We start from the raw sequence: 15,793 nt of genomic DNA on the forward strand, positions 1-15,793 counted from the left end.
TCCACCAAACACCTTTAATGTCCCCTCCGCCCCCGCCGCCGTCCCCGCTGGTGGCCGAGGACCTCTCAGTTGTTCTCCATGGTCTCCTGGATCCAACGGGCGTATCTGCAGACCTTGGTGTAGACGCCGGGGCGCCGGGGTTGTCCGCAGCGCTCCATCCCCCACGAGACGATGCCCTGCAGGGTCCCGTTGCACACCAGGGGACCGCCGGAGTCGCCCTGAGGGGACACCACGAGGGACGTCACCTGCGGGGTGGCCTCCAGGGGTGGGCGACCCCCTTGGGGTCAACTGAACCCTCGTTGGGTTGGTCAAACTCTTGGTGGGTCTCGTTGGGTTGGGTCAACCAAGACCTCGTTGGGTTGGGTCAACCAAGCCCTCATTGGGTTGGGTGACCCCTTGGTGGACCTCGTTGGGTTGGGAGACCTCATTGGGTCAACCAAGCCCTTGTTGGGTTGGTCAAACTCTTGGTGAGTCTTGTTGGGTTGGGTCAACCAAGACCTCGTTGGGTTGGTCAAACACTTGGTGGACCTCATTCGGTTGGGTTAACCAAGCCCTTGTTGGGTTGGGTGACCCCTTGGTGGACCTCATTGGGTTGGTCAACTAAGATCTCATTGGGTTGGGTCAACCAAGCCCTCGTTGGGTTGGTCAAACCCTTGGTGGGTCTCGTTGGGTTGGGTCAACCAAGATCTCATTGGGTTGGGTGACCCCTTGGTGGGTCTTGTTGGGTTGGGAGACCTCGTTGGGTCAACCAAGTCCTCGTTGGGTTGCGTGACCCCTTGGTGGGTCTTGTTGGGTCGGAAAAACCCTTGGTGGGTCTCATTGGGTGGATCAACCCTTGGTGGGTCTCACTGGGTTGGGTCAACCCTTGGTGGGTCTCGTTGGGTTGGTCAACTAAGATCTCATTGGGTTGGGTCAACCAAGACCTCGTTGGGTTGGTCAAACCCTTGGTGGGTCTCATTGGGTTGGGTCAACCAAGATCTCATTGGGTTGGGTGACCCCTTGGTGGGTCTTTGTTGGGTTGGGAGACCTCGTTGGGTCAACCAAGCCCTTGTTGGGTTGGGTGACCCCTTGGTGGACATCCTTTGGTTGGATGACCACTGTAGGTTGACCAAGCCTTGTTGAGTTGGCCAACAATGACCAATGTGGCCAACGATGACCAATGTGGACCAACGATGACTGGTGTTGACCAACGATGACCAATGTGGCCAACAATGACCAATGTGACCAACGATGACCGGTGTTGGCCAACAATGACTGGTGTTGACCAACGATGACCAATGTGGCCAATGATGACCAATGTGGCCAACGATGACCAATGTGGCCAACAAGGACCGATGTTGACCAATGATGACCAATGTGGCCAACAATGACCAATGTGACCAACGATGACCAATGTGACCAACGATGACCAACGTAGCCAACAATGACCAATGTGGCCAACAATGACCGGTGTTGGCCAACAATGACCGGTGTTGACTAACGATGACCAGTGTGACCAACAATGACCAATGTGGCCAACGATGACCAGTGTGACCAATGATGACCAGTGTTGGCCAATGATGACCAATGTGGCCAACGATGACCAATGTGACCAACAATGACCAATGTGGCCAACGATGACCGGTGTTGGCCAACAATGACCGGTGTTGACCAACGATGACCAGTGTGACCAACAATGACCAATGTGACCAACAATGACCAATGTGGCCAACAATGACCAATGTGGCCAACAAGGACCGGTGTTGGCCAACAATGCCCGGTGTTGACCAACGATGACCAATGTGGCCAACGATGACCGGTGTTGGCCAACCCTTGACCATCCGAAGGCCCCAATCCCAGGTTCTCCTGCCCCCGTGACCCCTCCCAGGTGTGCCCAGGTGGGGCGGGATTGGGGGAGATTTTGGGAGGATTTGGGGGGATTTTGGGAAATGTGGGGAGATTTTGGTGGATTTGGGGAATTTTAGAGGGATTTGGGGGAAATTTTTGGAGGATTTGGGGGAATTTTGGGGGCATTTGGGGAATTTTAGGGGTTTTGAGGGAGATTTGGGGGATTTGGGGGGATTTGGGGGGGGTTGGGTGATTTTGGGGTAGATTTGGAGGGATTTAGGGGGATTTGGGGGTGATTTTGGGGGGATTTGGGGGGATTTTGGGGAGATTTTAGAGGGATTTTCAGGTGGATTTGGGGGGATTTTGGACGGATTTTAGGGGAGATTTTGGGGGATTTTTGGGTGGATTTGGGGGGACTTTGGGGAATTCTGGGGAATTTGTGGGGGGGTTTAGGGGAATTTGGGGAGATTTTAGAAGGATTTTGAGGGGGATTTTGGGAGCATTTTCGGGCGATTTTAGAGGGATTTTGAGAGGAATTTTGGGGCGATTTAGGGGGATTTTGGGGGCGATTTTGGGGAGATTTTAGAGGGATTTTGAGGGGGATTTTTGGGTGGATTTGGGGGGATTTTGAGGGGATTTGGGGGAATTTAGGGGTGGATTTTGCGGAATTTTTGGGGGGCTTTAGGGCGGTTTTAAGGATTTAAGGATTTTAAGGAGGATTTTAGGGGGATTTGGGGGATTTTGAGGGCTTTTGGGGGGATTTAGGGGGAAGATTTGAGGGGGATTTGGGGGAAGTTTGGGGACAATTTTGAGGGGGATTTTTGGGTGGATTTGAGGGGATTTAGGGGGATTTTGGGGACAATTTTGAGCGTGATTTTGGGGTGGATTTGGGGAGATTTTAGGGTGGATTTTAGGGTGGATTTGGGGAAATTTTGGGGTGGATTTTTGGGTGGATTTTGGCAGATTTTAGGCTGGATTTTAGGGTGGATCTGGGGAGATTTTGGGATGGATTTTGGGGTGGATTTGGGGGGATTCTGGGGTGGATTTTGGAGGAGAACTTGAGGGCGCCTTTGGGGTATTTTGGAAGGATTCGGTCGGGATTTCCCTAGGGTTTTGGGGTGGATTTTTGGGATTCGGGGGGATTTACGGGAATTTGGGGAATTTCGGGGTGGATTCAGCGGGATTTGGCACACCTGGCAGGAGTCCATGCCACCCTGGATGTTGCCGGCGCAGATCATGTTGTCGGTGATGGAGCCGGGGTAGAAGCGGCGGCACTCGGCCGGCGAGAACAGGGTGACGTTGACGCACTGCAGGACCTCGGGGTACGTCACTGCGGGGACACCCAGGGGACACCCCCGGGGGTGGACACCGGGGGGGGGTGGACACCCCGGAACGGCCGGAATTCAGCCCAAAAAATTCCGGCCCTTCCAACCCCTACGGGCAGCTCCCGGGTTTGGGGTGGAAAATCCAAGGTTTGGGGGTGGTTTGATGGTCCAGGTGACCAGGAGGTGGCCCAAGTGACCGGGAGGTGGTCAGGAAGTGCCCCGAGTGACCATGAGATGACCATGAGGAGACCCAAGTGACCAGGAGAGGTTAAAAGTGACCATGAGATGACCATGAGGAGACCAGAGCAACCACAAGATGGCCCAAGTGACCCAGAGGTGACTCAGGTGACCAGGAGAGCACCCAGGTGGCCATAAAGACACTCAAGTGACCAGCAGAGGTTGAAAGTGACCATGAGATGAGCCTGGTGATCATGAGGTGGCTCAGGTGACCATGAGATGACCATGAGGACACCCAAGTGACCAGGAGAGGTCCAAAGTGACCAGGAGATGGCCCAGGTGACCATGAGGAAACCCAAGTGACCAGGAGAGCACCCAGGTGGCCATGAAGACACCCGTGACCAGCAGAGGTTGGAAGTGACCATAAGATGACCATGAGGAGAGCAGAGTGACCATGAGATGACCCAAGTGACCAGGAGGTGCCCCAGGTGACCATGAGATGACCATGAGGACACCCAAGTGACCAGCAGAGGTCCAAAGTGACCAGGAGGTGGCCCAGGTGACCATGAGGAGACCCAAGTGACCAGGAGAGCACCCAGGTGGCCATGAGGACACCCAAGTGACCAGCAGAGGTCAAAAGTGACCATGAGATGGACCTGGTGATCATGAGGTGGCCAGGAAGTGACCCAAGTGACCATGAGGAGACCCAAGTGACCAGGAGAGGTCCAAAGTGACCAGGAGGTGGCCCAGGTGACCATGAGGAGACCCAAGTGACCAGGAGAGCACCCAGGTGGCCATGAAGACACCCAAGTGACCAGCAGAGGTTGGAAGTGACCATAAGATGACCATGAGGAGAGCAGAGTGACCATGAGATGACCCAAGTGACCAGGAGGTGCCCCAGGTGACCATGAGATGACCATGAGGACACCCAAGTGACCAGAAGAGGTCCAAAGTGACCATGAAGAGACCAGAGTGACCAGGAGAGGAAGCAGATGAGCAGGAGGTGACCCAAGTGACCAGGAGGAGATCCCAGTGACCGTGAGGTGGTCAGAAGGTGACTCAGGTGACCAGGAGAGCACCCAGGTGGCCATGAGGAGACCCAAGTGACCAGCAGAGGTCAAAAGTGACCATGAGATGACCATGAGGAGAGCAGAGTGACCATGAGATGACCCAACTGACCAGAAGGTGACTCAGGTGACCAGGAGAGCACCCAGGTGGCCATGAGACACCCAAGTGACCAGCAGAGGTTGAAAGTGACCATGAGACGACCCTGGTGATCATGAGGTGGCCAGGAAGTGACCCAAGTGACCATGAGATGACCATGAGGAGACCCAAGTGACCAGGAGAGGTCCAAAGTGACCAGGAGAAGGCCCCGGTGTCCTTGAGGTGACCCAAGTGACCATGAGAGGTCCAAAGTGACTATGAGGGGACCCAGGTGAACCGAAGAGGATCCAGATGACCGGGAGAAGACCCAAGTGACCGTGAGGTGACCCAAGTGACCATGAGAAGACCCAGGTGGACAGAAGAAGATCCAGGTGACCATGAGAGGTCCAAAGTGACCAGGAGGTTACCAAGATGACCAGGAAAGGACCCAAGTGACCACAAGATGACCCAAGTGACCATGAGGAGATCCAGGTGACCATGAAGAAACCAAAGTGACCAGGAGAGGACCCAGGTGACCTCAAGGTGACCCAAGTGACCATGAGGAGATCCAGGTGACCATGAGTGGTCCAAAGTGACCAGGAGAGGAACCAGGTGGACAGAAGAAGACTCAGGTGACCATGAGGGGACCTAAGTGACCAGAAGAGGACTCAGGTGGACAGAAGAAGACTCAGGTGACCATGAGGGGACTCAAGTGACCATGAGGTGACCAATGTGACCATGAGGAGATCCGAACGACCAGGAGAGAACTCAAGTGACCATGACAGGAGTCAGATGACCACAAGGTGACCATGAGGAGCCCCAAGTGATCATGAGATGACGCAGATGACCACAAGAGGTCCAAAGTGACCAGGAGAGGACCCGGCTGGACAGAAGAAGACTCAGGTGACCATGAGGAGCCCCAAGTGACCATGAGGTGACACAGATGACCACAAGAGGTCCAAAGTGACCAGGAGAGGACCCGGCTGGACAGAAGAAGACTCAGGTGACCATGAGGAGCCCCAAGCCACCACGAGGTGACCACGAGGTGCCCCAGCTGCCCATGAGGAACCCCCAAATGACCACGGAGGTGCCCACAAGAAGCCCCAACCCCCGTCAGGTGCCACCCCGCGATGTCCCCAACGCTACCTTCGGGCGAGGTGGTGGCCCCCCAGCCCGAGGTGACACAGGTGGTGCCAGGCTGGGGAAGGCACGAGGCCACCGGGATGGGCCGGACACGCTCGGAGATGGCGGCGGGGGCCAGCAGCTTGAGGAGCATGATGTCGTTGTCCTTGGAGGACGGGTCATAGCCAGGGTGGGCCACCATGCGGGCCACCATGCGCCGCTCCTCGCCCGCCTCCCGCGCGTAGAGCCGGTGCTTGCCCAGGGCCACCGTGGTCACCCTGAGGGGACAGGGATGGGTGAGGGACAGGTGGGGGACACCTGGGGGACACCCTGAGGGGACAGGGACAGGTGAGACATCCATGGGACAGGTGGGGTCAGGTGAGGGACACCTGAGAGACACCTGGGGGACACCCTGAGGGGACAGGGATGGGTGAGGGACAGGTGGGACATCCATGGGACAGGTGAGGGACACCTGAGGGACACCCTGAGGAGCACCCGGAGGCGACAGGGATGGGTGAGGGACAGGTGGGGACACCTGAAGGACACCCTGAGGAACACCCTGAGGGGACGGGGACGGGTGGGACAGAGGTGGGACAGGTGTCCTGGGTGTGTCCCACGTCCCCCAAGGTGTCCCCAAGGTGTCACCAAGGTGTCCCCAAGGTGTCCTAGGTGTGTCCCCCATCCCCCACATGTGTCTCCAAGGTGTCCCCAAAGTGTCCCCAAGGTGTCCTGGGTGTGTCCCATGTCTCCCACATGTGTCCCCAAGTGTCCCAAGGTGTCCCTAAGGTGTCCCCAAGGTGTCCCCAAGGTGTCCTGGGTGTGTCCCCCATCCCCCAGGTGTCCTGTGAGTGTCCCCAAGTGTCCCAAGGTGTCCTGTGAGTGTCCCCAATTGTCCCCAAGTGTCCCCAAGGTGTCCCCCATTCCCCAGGTGTGTCCCCAAGTGTCCCCCAAGTGTCCCTAAGGTGTCCCCAAGGTGTCCTGGGTGTGTCCCACGTCCCCCAGGGGTGTCCCCAAGAGTCCCCAAGGTGTCTCAGGTGTGTCCCATGTCCCCCAGGTGTGTCCCAAGGTGTCTTGTGAGTGTCCCCAAGTGTCCCCAAGGTGTCCTGTGAGTGTCCCCCATTCCCCAGGTGTGTCCCCAAGTGTCCCCCAAGTGTCCCTAAGGTGTCCCCAAGGTGTCCTGGGTGTGTCCCCCATCCCCAAGGTGTCCTATGAGTGTCCCCAAGGTGTCCCCAAGGTGTCCTGTGAGTGTCCCCAAGTGTCCCCAAGGTGTCCCCAAGGTGTCCTAGGTGTGTCCCACGTCCCCCAGGGGTGTCCCCAAGTGTCCCCAAGGTGTCCCCAAGGTGTCCTGTGAGTGTCCCCCATCCCCAAGGTGTCCTGTGAGTGTCCCCAAGTGTCCCCAGGTGTCTCCAAGGTGTCCTGGGTGTGTCCCACATCCCCCAGAGGTGTCCCCAAGATGTCCCCAAGGTGCCCCCAAGATGTCCCCAAGGTGTCCTAGGTGTGTCCCCCATCCCCCAGGGGTGTCCCAAGGTGTCCCCAAGATGTCCCCAAGGTGTCCTAGGTGTGTCCCCCATCCCCCAGGGGTGTCCCGAGGTGTCCCCAAGGTGTCCCCAAGGTGTCCTGGGTGTGTCCGCCATCCCCCAGGGGTGTCCCAAGGTGTCCCCAAGGTGTCCCCAAGGTGTCCTGGGTGTGTCCGCCATCCCCCAGGTGTGTCCCCAAGGTGTCCCCGGGGTGTCCCCGAGCCGTCCTTACCCCGGCGTGGTGCAGTGCGCGGCTGTCACCACCCAGCGCGGTGACACCAGGACGCCGCCGCAGTAGAGTTTGTACATGTCCAGCACGGCCGCCTGCCAGGGCTGCGAGTGGGGGACGCAGGCGCGGCCGCCGACCACCCGCGTGTCACCGGCCACTGCGGGGACACCGACCGGGGACGCGCCTGTCACCCTCTGTCACCTCCTGTCACCTCCTGTCTTCAATTGTCACCTCCTGTCACCTCCTGTCACCCACTGTCACCTCCTGTCACCTCCTGTCTTCAATTGTCACCTCCTGTCACCCTCTGTCACCCACTGCCACCTTTTGTCACCTTTGTCACCTCCTGTCACCTCCTGTCACCTCCTGTCACCTCCTGTCACCCTCTGTCACCCCCTGTCACCCCCTGTCACCCTCTGTCACCCCCTGTCACCCCGTGTCACCTTCTGTCACCTCCTGTCACCTCCTGTCACCCTCTGTCACCCCCTGTCACCCCCTGTCACCCTCTGTCACCCCCTGTCACCTCCTGTCACCCTCTGTCACCTCCTGTCACCTCCTGTCACCCTCTGTCACCCCCTGTCACCCCGTGTCACCTTCTGTCACCTCCTGTCACCCTCTGTCACCTCCTGTCACCTCCTGTCACCTCCTGTCACCCTCTGTCACCCTCTGTCACCCCCTGTCACCCTCTGTCACCTCCTGTCACCCTCTGTCACCCCGTGTCACCTCCTGTCACCTCCTGTCACCCTCTGTCACCCCCTGTCACCCTCTGTCACCTCCTGTCACCCTCTGTCACCCTCTGTCACCCCCTGTCACCTCCTGTCACCCCGTGTCACCTCCTGTCACCTCCTGTCACCCTCTGTCACCTCCTGTCACCCTCTGTCACCCCCTGTCACCCCCTGTCACCTCCTGTCACCCCGTGTCACCTCCTGTCATCTCCTGTCACCTCCTGTCACCCTCTGTCACCCCCTGTCACCTCCTGTCACCCTCTGCCACCTCCTGTCACCCTCTGTCACCCCCTGTCACCTCCTGTCACCTCCTGTCACCTCCTGTCACTCTCTGTCACCCTCTGTCACCCTCTGTCACCTCCTGTCACCCCGTCACCCCCTGTCACCCCCTGTCACCCTCTGTCACCCTCTGTCACCTCCTGTCACCCCCTGTCACCTCCTGTCACCCTCTGTCACCCCCTGTCACCCCCTGTCACCCCCTGTCACCTCCTGTCACCCCCTGTCACCCTCTGTCACCCCCTGTCACCCCGTGTCACCTTCTGTCACCTCCTGTCACCTCCTGTCACCCTCTGTCACCCCCTGTCACCCCCTGTCACCCTCTGTCACCCCCTGTCACCTCCTGTCACCCTCTGTCACCTCCTGTCACCTCCTGTCACCCTCTGTCACCCCCTGTCACCCCGTGTCACCTTCTGTCACCTCCTGTCACCCTCTGTCACCTCCTGTCACCTCCTGTCACCTCCTGTCACCCTCTGTCACCCTCTGTCACCCCCTGTCACCCTCTGTCACCTCCTGTCACCTCCTGTCTTCAATTGTCACCTCCTGTCACCTCCTGTCACCCTCTGTCACCCTCTGTCACCCCCTGTCACCCTCTGTCACCTCCTGTCACCCTCTGTCACCCTCTGTCACCCCCTGTCACCTCCTGTCACCCCGTGTCACCTCCTGTCACCTCCTGTCACCCTCTGTCACCTCCTGTCACCCTCTGTCACCCCCTGTCACCCCCTGTCACCTCCTGTCACCCCGTGTCACCTCCTGTCATCTCCTGTCACCCCCTGTCACCCTCTGTCACCCTCTGTCACCCCCTGTCACCCTCTGTCACCTCCTGTCACCCTCTGTCACCCTCTGTCACCCCCTGTCACCTCCTGTCACCCCGTGTCACCTCCTGTCATCTCCTGTCACCTCCTGTCACCCTCTGTCACCCCCTGTCACCTCCTGTCACCCTCTGCCACCTCCTGTCACCCTCTGTCACCTCCTGTCACCTCCTGTCACCTCCTGTCACCCTCTGTCACCCCCTGTCTCCTCCTGTCACCTCCTGTCACCTCCTGTCACTCTCTGTCACCCTCTGTCACCCTCTGTCACCTCCTGTCACCCTCTGTCACCCCCTGTCACCCCCTGTCACCCTCTGTCACCCTCTGTCACCTCCTGTCACCCCCTGTCACCTCCTGTCACCCTCTGTCACCCCCTGTCACCCCCTGTCACCCCCTGTCACCTCCTGTCACCCCCTGTCACCCTCTGTCACCCTCTGTCACCTCCTGTCACCCCCTGTCACCCTCTGTCACCCCCTGTCACCCCCTGTCACCTCCTGTCACCCTCTGTCACCTCCTGTCACCTCCTGTCACCTCCTGTCACCCTCTGTCACCTCCTGTCACTCTCTGTCACCCTCTGTCACCCTCTGTCACCTCCTGTCACCTCCTGTCACCTCCTGTCACCCTCTGTCACCCTCTGTCACCTCCTGTCACTCTCTGTCACCCTCTGTCACCCTCTGTCACCTCCTGTCACCTCCTGTCACCCTCTGTCACCCTCTGTCACCCTCTGTCACCTCCTGTCACCTCCTGTCACCCTCTGTCACCCTCTGTCACCCTCTGTCACCTCCTGTCACCCCCTGTCACCCTCTGTCACCTCCTGTCACCTCCTGTCACCTCCTGTCACCCTGTGTCACCCCCTGTCACCCTCTGTCACCTCCTGTCACCCTCTGTCACCCTCTGTCACCCTCTGTCACCCTCTGTCACCTCCTGTCACCTCCTGTCACCCTCTGTCACCCCCTGTCACCCTCTGTCACCCTCTGTCACCTCCTGTCACCTCCTGTCACCCTCTGTCACCCTCTGTCACCCTCTGTCACCTCCTGTCACCTCCTGTCACCCCGTGTCACCTCCTGTCACCCCCTGTCACCCTCTGTCACCTCCTGTCACCTCCTGTCACCTCCTGTCACCCTGTGTCACCCCCTGTCACCCTCTGTCACCCCCTGTCACCCTCTGTCACCCTCTGTCACCCCCTGTCACCTCCTGTCACCTCCTGTCACCCCCTGTCACCCTGTGTCACCCCCTGTCACCCTCTGTCACCCTCTGTCACCCTCTGTCACCTCCTGTCACCTCCTGTCACCTCCTGTCACCCCGTGTCACCTCCTGTCACCCCCTGTCACCCTCTGTCACCTCCTGTCACCCTCTGTCACCCTCTGTCACCCCGTGTCACCCTCTGTCCCCCCTGTCCCCCTTACCTGTCCCTCACCTGTCCGCCTCTGTCACCCCCTGTCACCCTCTGTCCCCCCCGTCCCCCCCCGTCCCTCACCTGTCCCCCCCGTCACCCTCTGTCCCCCTCACCTGTCCCTCACCTGTCCCCTCGTCCCCCCCTCGTCCCCCTCACCTGTCCCTCCCCTGTCCCTCACCTGTCCCCCCCGTCCCCCCCGTCCCCCCGTGTCCCCCCCTGTCCCCCCCGTCCCCCTCCCCTGTCCCCCTCACCTGTCCCCCCCTGTCCCTCACCTGTACCCCCCTGTCCCGCCCCGTCCCCCTCACCCATCCCTCACCTGTCCCTCACCTGTCCCCCCCATCCCCCCCATCCCTCACCTGTACCCCCTGTCCCCCCCGTCCCCCTCACCCGTCCCCCCCCGTCCCTCACCTGTCCCCCCGTCCCTTCACTGTCCCCCCTGTCCCCCCCATCCCTCACCTGTCCCCCCCGTCCCTCCCCTGTCCCCCTCACCTTTTCCCCTCCTGTCCCCCCCCGTCCCTCACCTGTCCCTCACCTGTCCCCCCCTGTCCCCCCGTGTCCCCCCCGTCCCTCACCCGTCCCCCCCGTCCCCCCCTGTCCCTCACCTGTCCCTCACCTGTCCCCCCCCGTCCCCCCTGTCCCTCACCTGTCCCCCCCGTCCCTTCACTGTCCCCCCCTGTCCCCCCCATCCCTCACCTGTCCCCCCCGTCCCTCCCCTGTCCCACTCACCTTTTCCCCTCCTGTCCCTCACCTGTCCCTCACCTGTCCCCCCCATCCCCCCCATCCCTCACCTGTACCCCCCTGTCCCCCCCGTCCCCCTCACCTGTCCCCCCCCGTCCCTCACCTGTCCCCCGTGTCCCCCCCGTCCCCCCCTGTCCCCCCTGTCCCTCACCTGTCCCCCCCGTCCCTCCCCCGTCCCCCTCACCTTTTCCCCTCCTGTCCCTCACCTGTCCCTCACCTGTCCCCCCCCTGTCCCCCTCCCCCGTCCCTCACCTGTCCCTCACCTGTCCCCCCCCGTCCCTCACCTGTCCCCCCCGTCCCCCCCGTCCCTCACCTGTCCCTCACCTGTCCCCCCCGTCCCCCTCACCTGTCCCCCCCCGCCCCTCACCTGTCCCCCCCCTGTCCCCCCGTCCCTCACCTGTCCCCCCCTGTCCCCCCCTGTCCCTCACCTGTCCCCCCCGTCCCTCACCTGTCCCCCCCTGTCCCCCCCTGTCCCTCACCTGTCCCCCCCTGTCTCTCACCTGTCCCCCGTGTCCCCCCCGTCCCCCCTTTCCCTCCCCTGTCCCCCCGTCTCCCCCCCGTCCCTCACCTGTCCCCCCCCGTCCCCCCCCGTCCCCCCCGTCCCTCACCTGTCCCTCACCTGTCCCCCCCCATCCCTCACCTGTCCCCCCCCCCGTCCCTCACCTGTCCCCCCCATCCCTCACCTGTCCCTCACCTGTCCCCCCCCTGTCCCTCACCTGTCCCCCCCTGTCCCTCACCTGTCCCTCACCTGTCCCCCCCCGTCCCTCACCTGTCACCAGCAGCACCGCCAGGGTCCCCACCAAGGGCGCCGCGGGGGCCGCCAGGGGGCGCCACGTCATCGCCGCTGCCGGGGGGGGGGGGGGAAGGGGGAGGGGCCGAAAATTTGGGGTCAGATCGGGGCATTTTGGGGCTTTCCGAAGGATTCGGGAGGTCGGGGGGGATTTGGGGCCTTTCGAGGGGTTCGGGGGTCAATTGGGGGGGATTTGGGGTAATTTGGGGGGATTTTGGGGTCGTTTGGGGGGATTTGGGGGATGTTTTGGTCGTTTTGGGGGCGTTTCTGGCGGTTTTGGGGAGGTTTGGGGAGGTTTTGGGGGAGTTTGGAGGGATTTGGGGGGGTTTGGGTCATTCTGGGGTCATTTGGGGTCATTTTGGGGTGATTTGGGAGATTTGGGGTCATTTTGGGTTGATTTGGGGTGAATGGCAGAGTTTGAGGTCATTTTGGGATGATTTGGGGTGGATTTGGGGTAATTTTGGGATGATTTGGGGTGGATTTGGGGTCATTTTGGGATGATTTGGGGTGGATTTGGGGGCATTTTGGGATGATTTGGGGTGGATTTGGTGGATTTGGGGTCATTTTGGGATGATTTGGGGTGGATTTGGGGGATTTGGGGTCATTTTGGGATGATTTGGGGTGGATTTGGGGGCATTTTGGGATGATTTGGGGTGGATTTGGTGGATTTGGGGTCATTTTGGGATGATTTGGGGTGGATTTGGGGGATTTGGGGTCATTTTGGGATGATCTGGGGTGGATTTGAGTGGATTTGGGGGATTTGGGGGCATTTTGGGGTGATTTGGGGTGGATTTGGTGGATTTGGGGTCATTTTGGGGTGATTTGGGGTGGATTTGGGGGATTTGGGGTCATTTTGGGGTGATTTGGGGTGGATTTGGGGTGATTTGGGGTGAATTTGGAGGAGTTTGGGGTCATTTTGGGATGATTTGGGGTCATTTTGGGGCGATTTGGGGAGGTTTTAGGGGAGTTTGGGGGCATTTGGAGGAAGTTTGGAGGGATTGGGGGGGGTTGGGGTCATTTTGGGGTGGTTTGGAGAATTTGGAGTCATTTTGGGTCATTTTGGGGTGGATTTGGGGTCATTTTGGGATGATTTGGGGTGGATTTGGGGGATTTGGGGTCATTTTGGGATGATTTGGGGTGGATTTGGGGGCATTTTGGGATGATTTGGGGTGGATTTGGGGTCATTTTGGGATGATTTGGGGTGGATTTGGGGTCATTTTGTTGTCATTTGGGGTCGATTTGGGGGATTTGGGGTGGATTTGGGATCATTTTGGGTCAATTGGGGGTCATTTTGGGTTGTTTTGGGGTCGATTTGGGGGACTTGGGGTCATTTGGGGGGATTTGGGGGTGGATTTGGGGTCATTTAGTGGAGTTTGGGGTCACTTTGGGGTCATTTTGGGGTCATTTTTGCGGGATTTTGGGGTCATTTTTGGGGGATTTTGGGGTCATTTTGAGTTCTCCCCTCGCCCAAATTCCCCTCCCCCCTCCCCTTTCGCAACGATGACGTCACCGGGCCAACCCGCCCCGGCGGCTCGGGCTCATTAACGAGGGCGTTAATTGGCGTTAATTGGCGTTAATTAGCGGGGCGCGCCCCGCCCCTCCCCCACCCCGGCCCGCGGCTCCGTGACCTCCGGGGACCCCGCGGGGGCTGATGGGAAAAGGGGCGGGGCTTGGGAAAGGGGGCGGGGCCCAGTTTGGGGTCCCAGTTTGGGGTTGGGGGTCCCAGTTTGGGGTCCCAGTTCCGGGTCCCAGTTTGGGTTCCCAGTTTGGGGTTGGGGGTCCCAGTTTGGGTTCCTAGTTTGGGGTCCCAGTCCCAGTTTGGGGTCCCAGTTTGGGGTTGGGGGTCCCAGTTTGGGTTCCCAGTTTGGGGTCCCAGTCCCAGTTTGGGGTCCCAGTTTGGGGTCCCAGTCCCAGTTTGGGTTCCCAGTTTGGGGTCAGTGTTCCCAGTCTGGGGTCCCAGTTTGGGGTCCCAGTCCCAGTTTGGGGTCCCAGTTTGGGTTCCCAGTTTGGGTTCCCTGTTTGGGGTCCCAGTTTGGGGTCCCAGTCCCAGTTTGGGGTCCCAGTTTGGGATCCCAGTTTGGGGTCAGTGATCCCGGTTTGGGGTTGGGGGTCCCAGCTTGGGATCCCAGTTTGGGGTTGGGTTCCCAGTTTGGGGTCCCAGTCCCAGTTTGGGGTCCCAGTTTGGGTTCCCAGTTTGGAGTTGAGGTCCCAGTTTGGGGTCCCGGTCCCAGTTTGGGTTCCCGGTCCCAGTTTGGGGTCCCAGTTTGGGGTTGGGTTCCCAGTTTGGGGTCCCAGTCCCAGTTTGGGGTCCCAGTTTGGGTTCCCAGTTTGGGTTCCCGGTCCCAGTTTGGGGTCCCAGTTTGGGGTTGGGTTCCCAGTTTGGGGTCCCAGTTTGGGATCCCAGTTTGGGGTTGGGTTCCCAGTTTGGGGTCCCAGTCCCAGTTTGGGGTCCCAGTTTGGGGTCCCAGTCCCAGTTTGGGGTCCCGGTCCCAGTTTGGGATCCCAGTTTGGGATCCCAGTTTGGGATCCCAGTCCCAGTTTGGGGTCCCAGTCTGGGATCCCAGTCCCAGTTTGGGGGTCCCAGTCCCAGTTTGGGATCCCAGTCTGGGATCCCAGTCCCAGTTTGGGGTCCCAGTCCCAGTTTGGGATCCCAGTCTGGGATCCCAGTCTGAGATCCCAGTTTGGGGTCCCAGTCCCAGTTTGGGCTCCCAGTTTGGGTTCCCAGTTTGGGCTCCCAGTTTGGGGTCAGGCCCCGCCCACCGGAAGTTGGCCCCGCCCCCTCCCCGTGGGAACCGGAACCGGGGAGGAAACTGGGACCAACTGGGATGAACTGGGATGAACTGGGATGAACTGGGAGAGGGGGAAACTGGAGACTGGGACAAACTGGGACAAACTGGGATGAACTGGGATGAACTGGGAGGGGGGGAAACCGGAGACTGGGACAAACTGGGACAAACTGGGACTGGCTAGGATGAACTGGGATGAACTGGGAGAGGGGGAAACTGGAGACTGGGACAAACTGGGACAAACTGGGATGAACTGGGATGAACTGGGATGAACTGGGAGAGGGGGAAACCGGAGACTGGGACAAACTGGAACAAACTGGGATGAACTGGGACAATCTGGGATGAACTGGGATGAACTGGGACCAAGTGGTAGAAAGGGAAACCAGAGACTGGGAGAAACAGGGACCAACTGGGACCAACTGGGACAAACTGGGAGAGGGGAACAGCAGGATTGGGACAAACTGGGATAAACTGGGACGAACTGAGATTAACTGGGATGAACTGGGATGAACTGGGAGAGGGGGAAACCGGAGACTGGGACCAACTGGGATGAACTGGGACCAACTGGGACTGGGGGACAGCAGGACTGGGACAAACTGGGAGAGGGGGAAATTGAGGACTGGGACCAACTGGGCCAAACTGGGAGAGAAGGGACACCAGGACTGGATCAAACTGGGCCAAACTGGGACGAACTGGGACCATGGGACTGGGACAAACTGGGACGGAGCCAAACTGGGCTGAACTGGGCCAGGGCCAAACTGGGAACTGGGGCCAAACTGGGCCAGGGGGACACCAGGGACTGGGCCAAACTGGGAGAGGAGGACACCTGGACTGGGCCAAACTGGGAGCCTGGGACTGGGTCAAACTGGGACAGGACAGACCGGGGCCCATCCGGACTGGGCCAAACTGGGCCAGGATCCAGCTGGAACTGGGCCA

The 15,793-nt window shown here is 59.9% G+C and overlaps 1 protein-coding gene across 1 annotated transcript; it reads right to left on the reverse strand.

Moving 5' to 3' along the window:
• Nucleotides 1-36: 36 nt before the first annotated feature.
• Nucleotides 37-12,120, reverse strand: LOC138100884 (kallikrein-14-like). Its single transcript, XM_068998713.1, has 5 exons — nucleotides 12,051-12,120; nucleotides 7,344-7,497; nucleotides 5,619-5,872; nucleotides 3,021-3,157; nucleotides 37-218 (listed from the first exon to the last, which is right to left on the reverse strand). The coding sequence occupies exons 1-5, from the start codon at nucleotides 12,118-12,120 to the stop codon at nucleotides 66-68; spliced, it is 768 nt and encodes a 255-aa protein (XP_068854814.1). The 3' UTR covers nucleotides 37-65.
• Between the last annotated feature and the right edge of the window lie 3,673 nt (nucleotides 12,121-15,793).

This window comes from Aphelocoma coerulescens, unplaced genomic scaffold (assembly GCF_041296385.1).
Source record: "Aphelocoma coerulescens isolate FSJ_1873_10779 unplaced genomic scaffold, UR_Acoe_1.0 HiC_scaffold_150, whole genome shotgun sequence".
NCBI classification, from domain to species: Eukaryota; Metazoa; Chordata; class Aves; order Passeriformes; family Corvidae; genus Aphelocoma; species Aphelocoma coerulescens.

Excerpts from the sequence above, each read along its gene's own strand:
- LOC138100884 (XM_068998713.1), bottom strand. The coding sequence starts at position 12,120 with ATGACGTGGCGCCCCCTGGCGGCCCCCGCGGCGCCCTTGGTGGGGACC. Across the intron at positions 5,873-7,343 it reads GCGCACTGCACCACGCCGGG|GGTGACCACGGTGGCCCTGG; the intron begins GTAAGGACGGCT and ends CTGTCCCCTCAG. Across the intron at positions 219-3,020 it reads GTGGCATGGACTCCTGCCAG|GGCGACTCCGGCGGTCCCCT; the intron begins GTGTGCCAAATC and ends GTGTCCCCTCAG.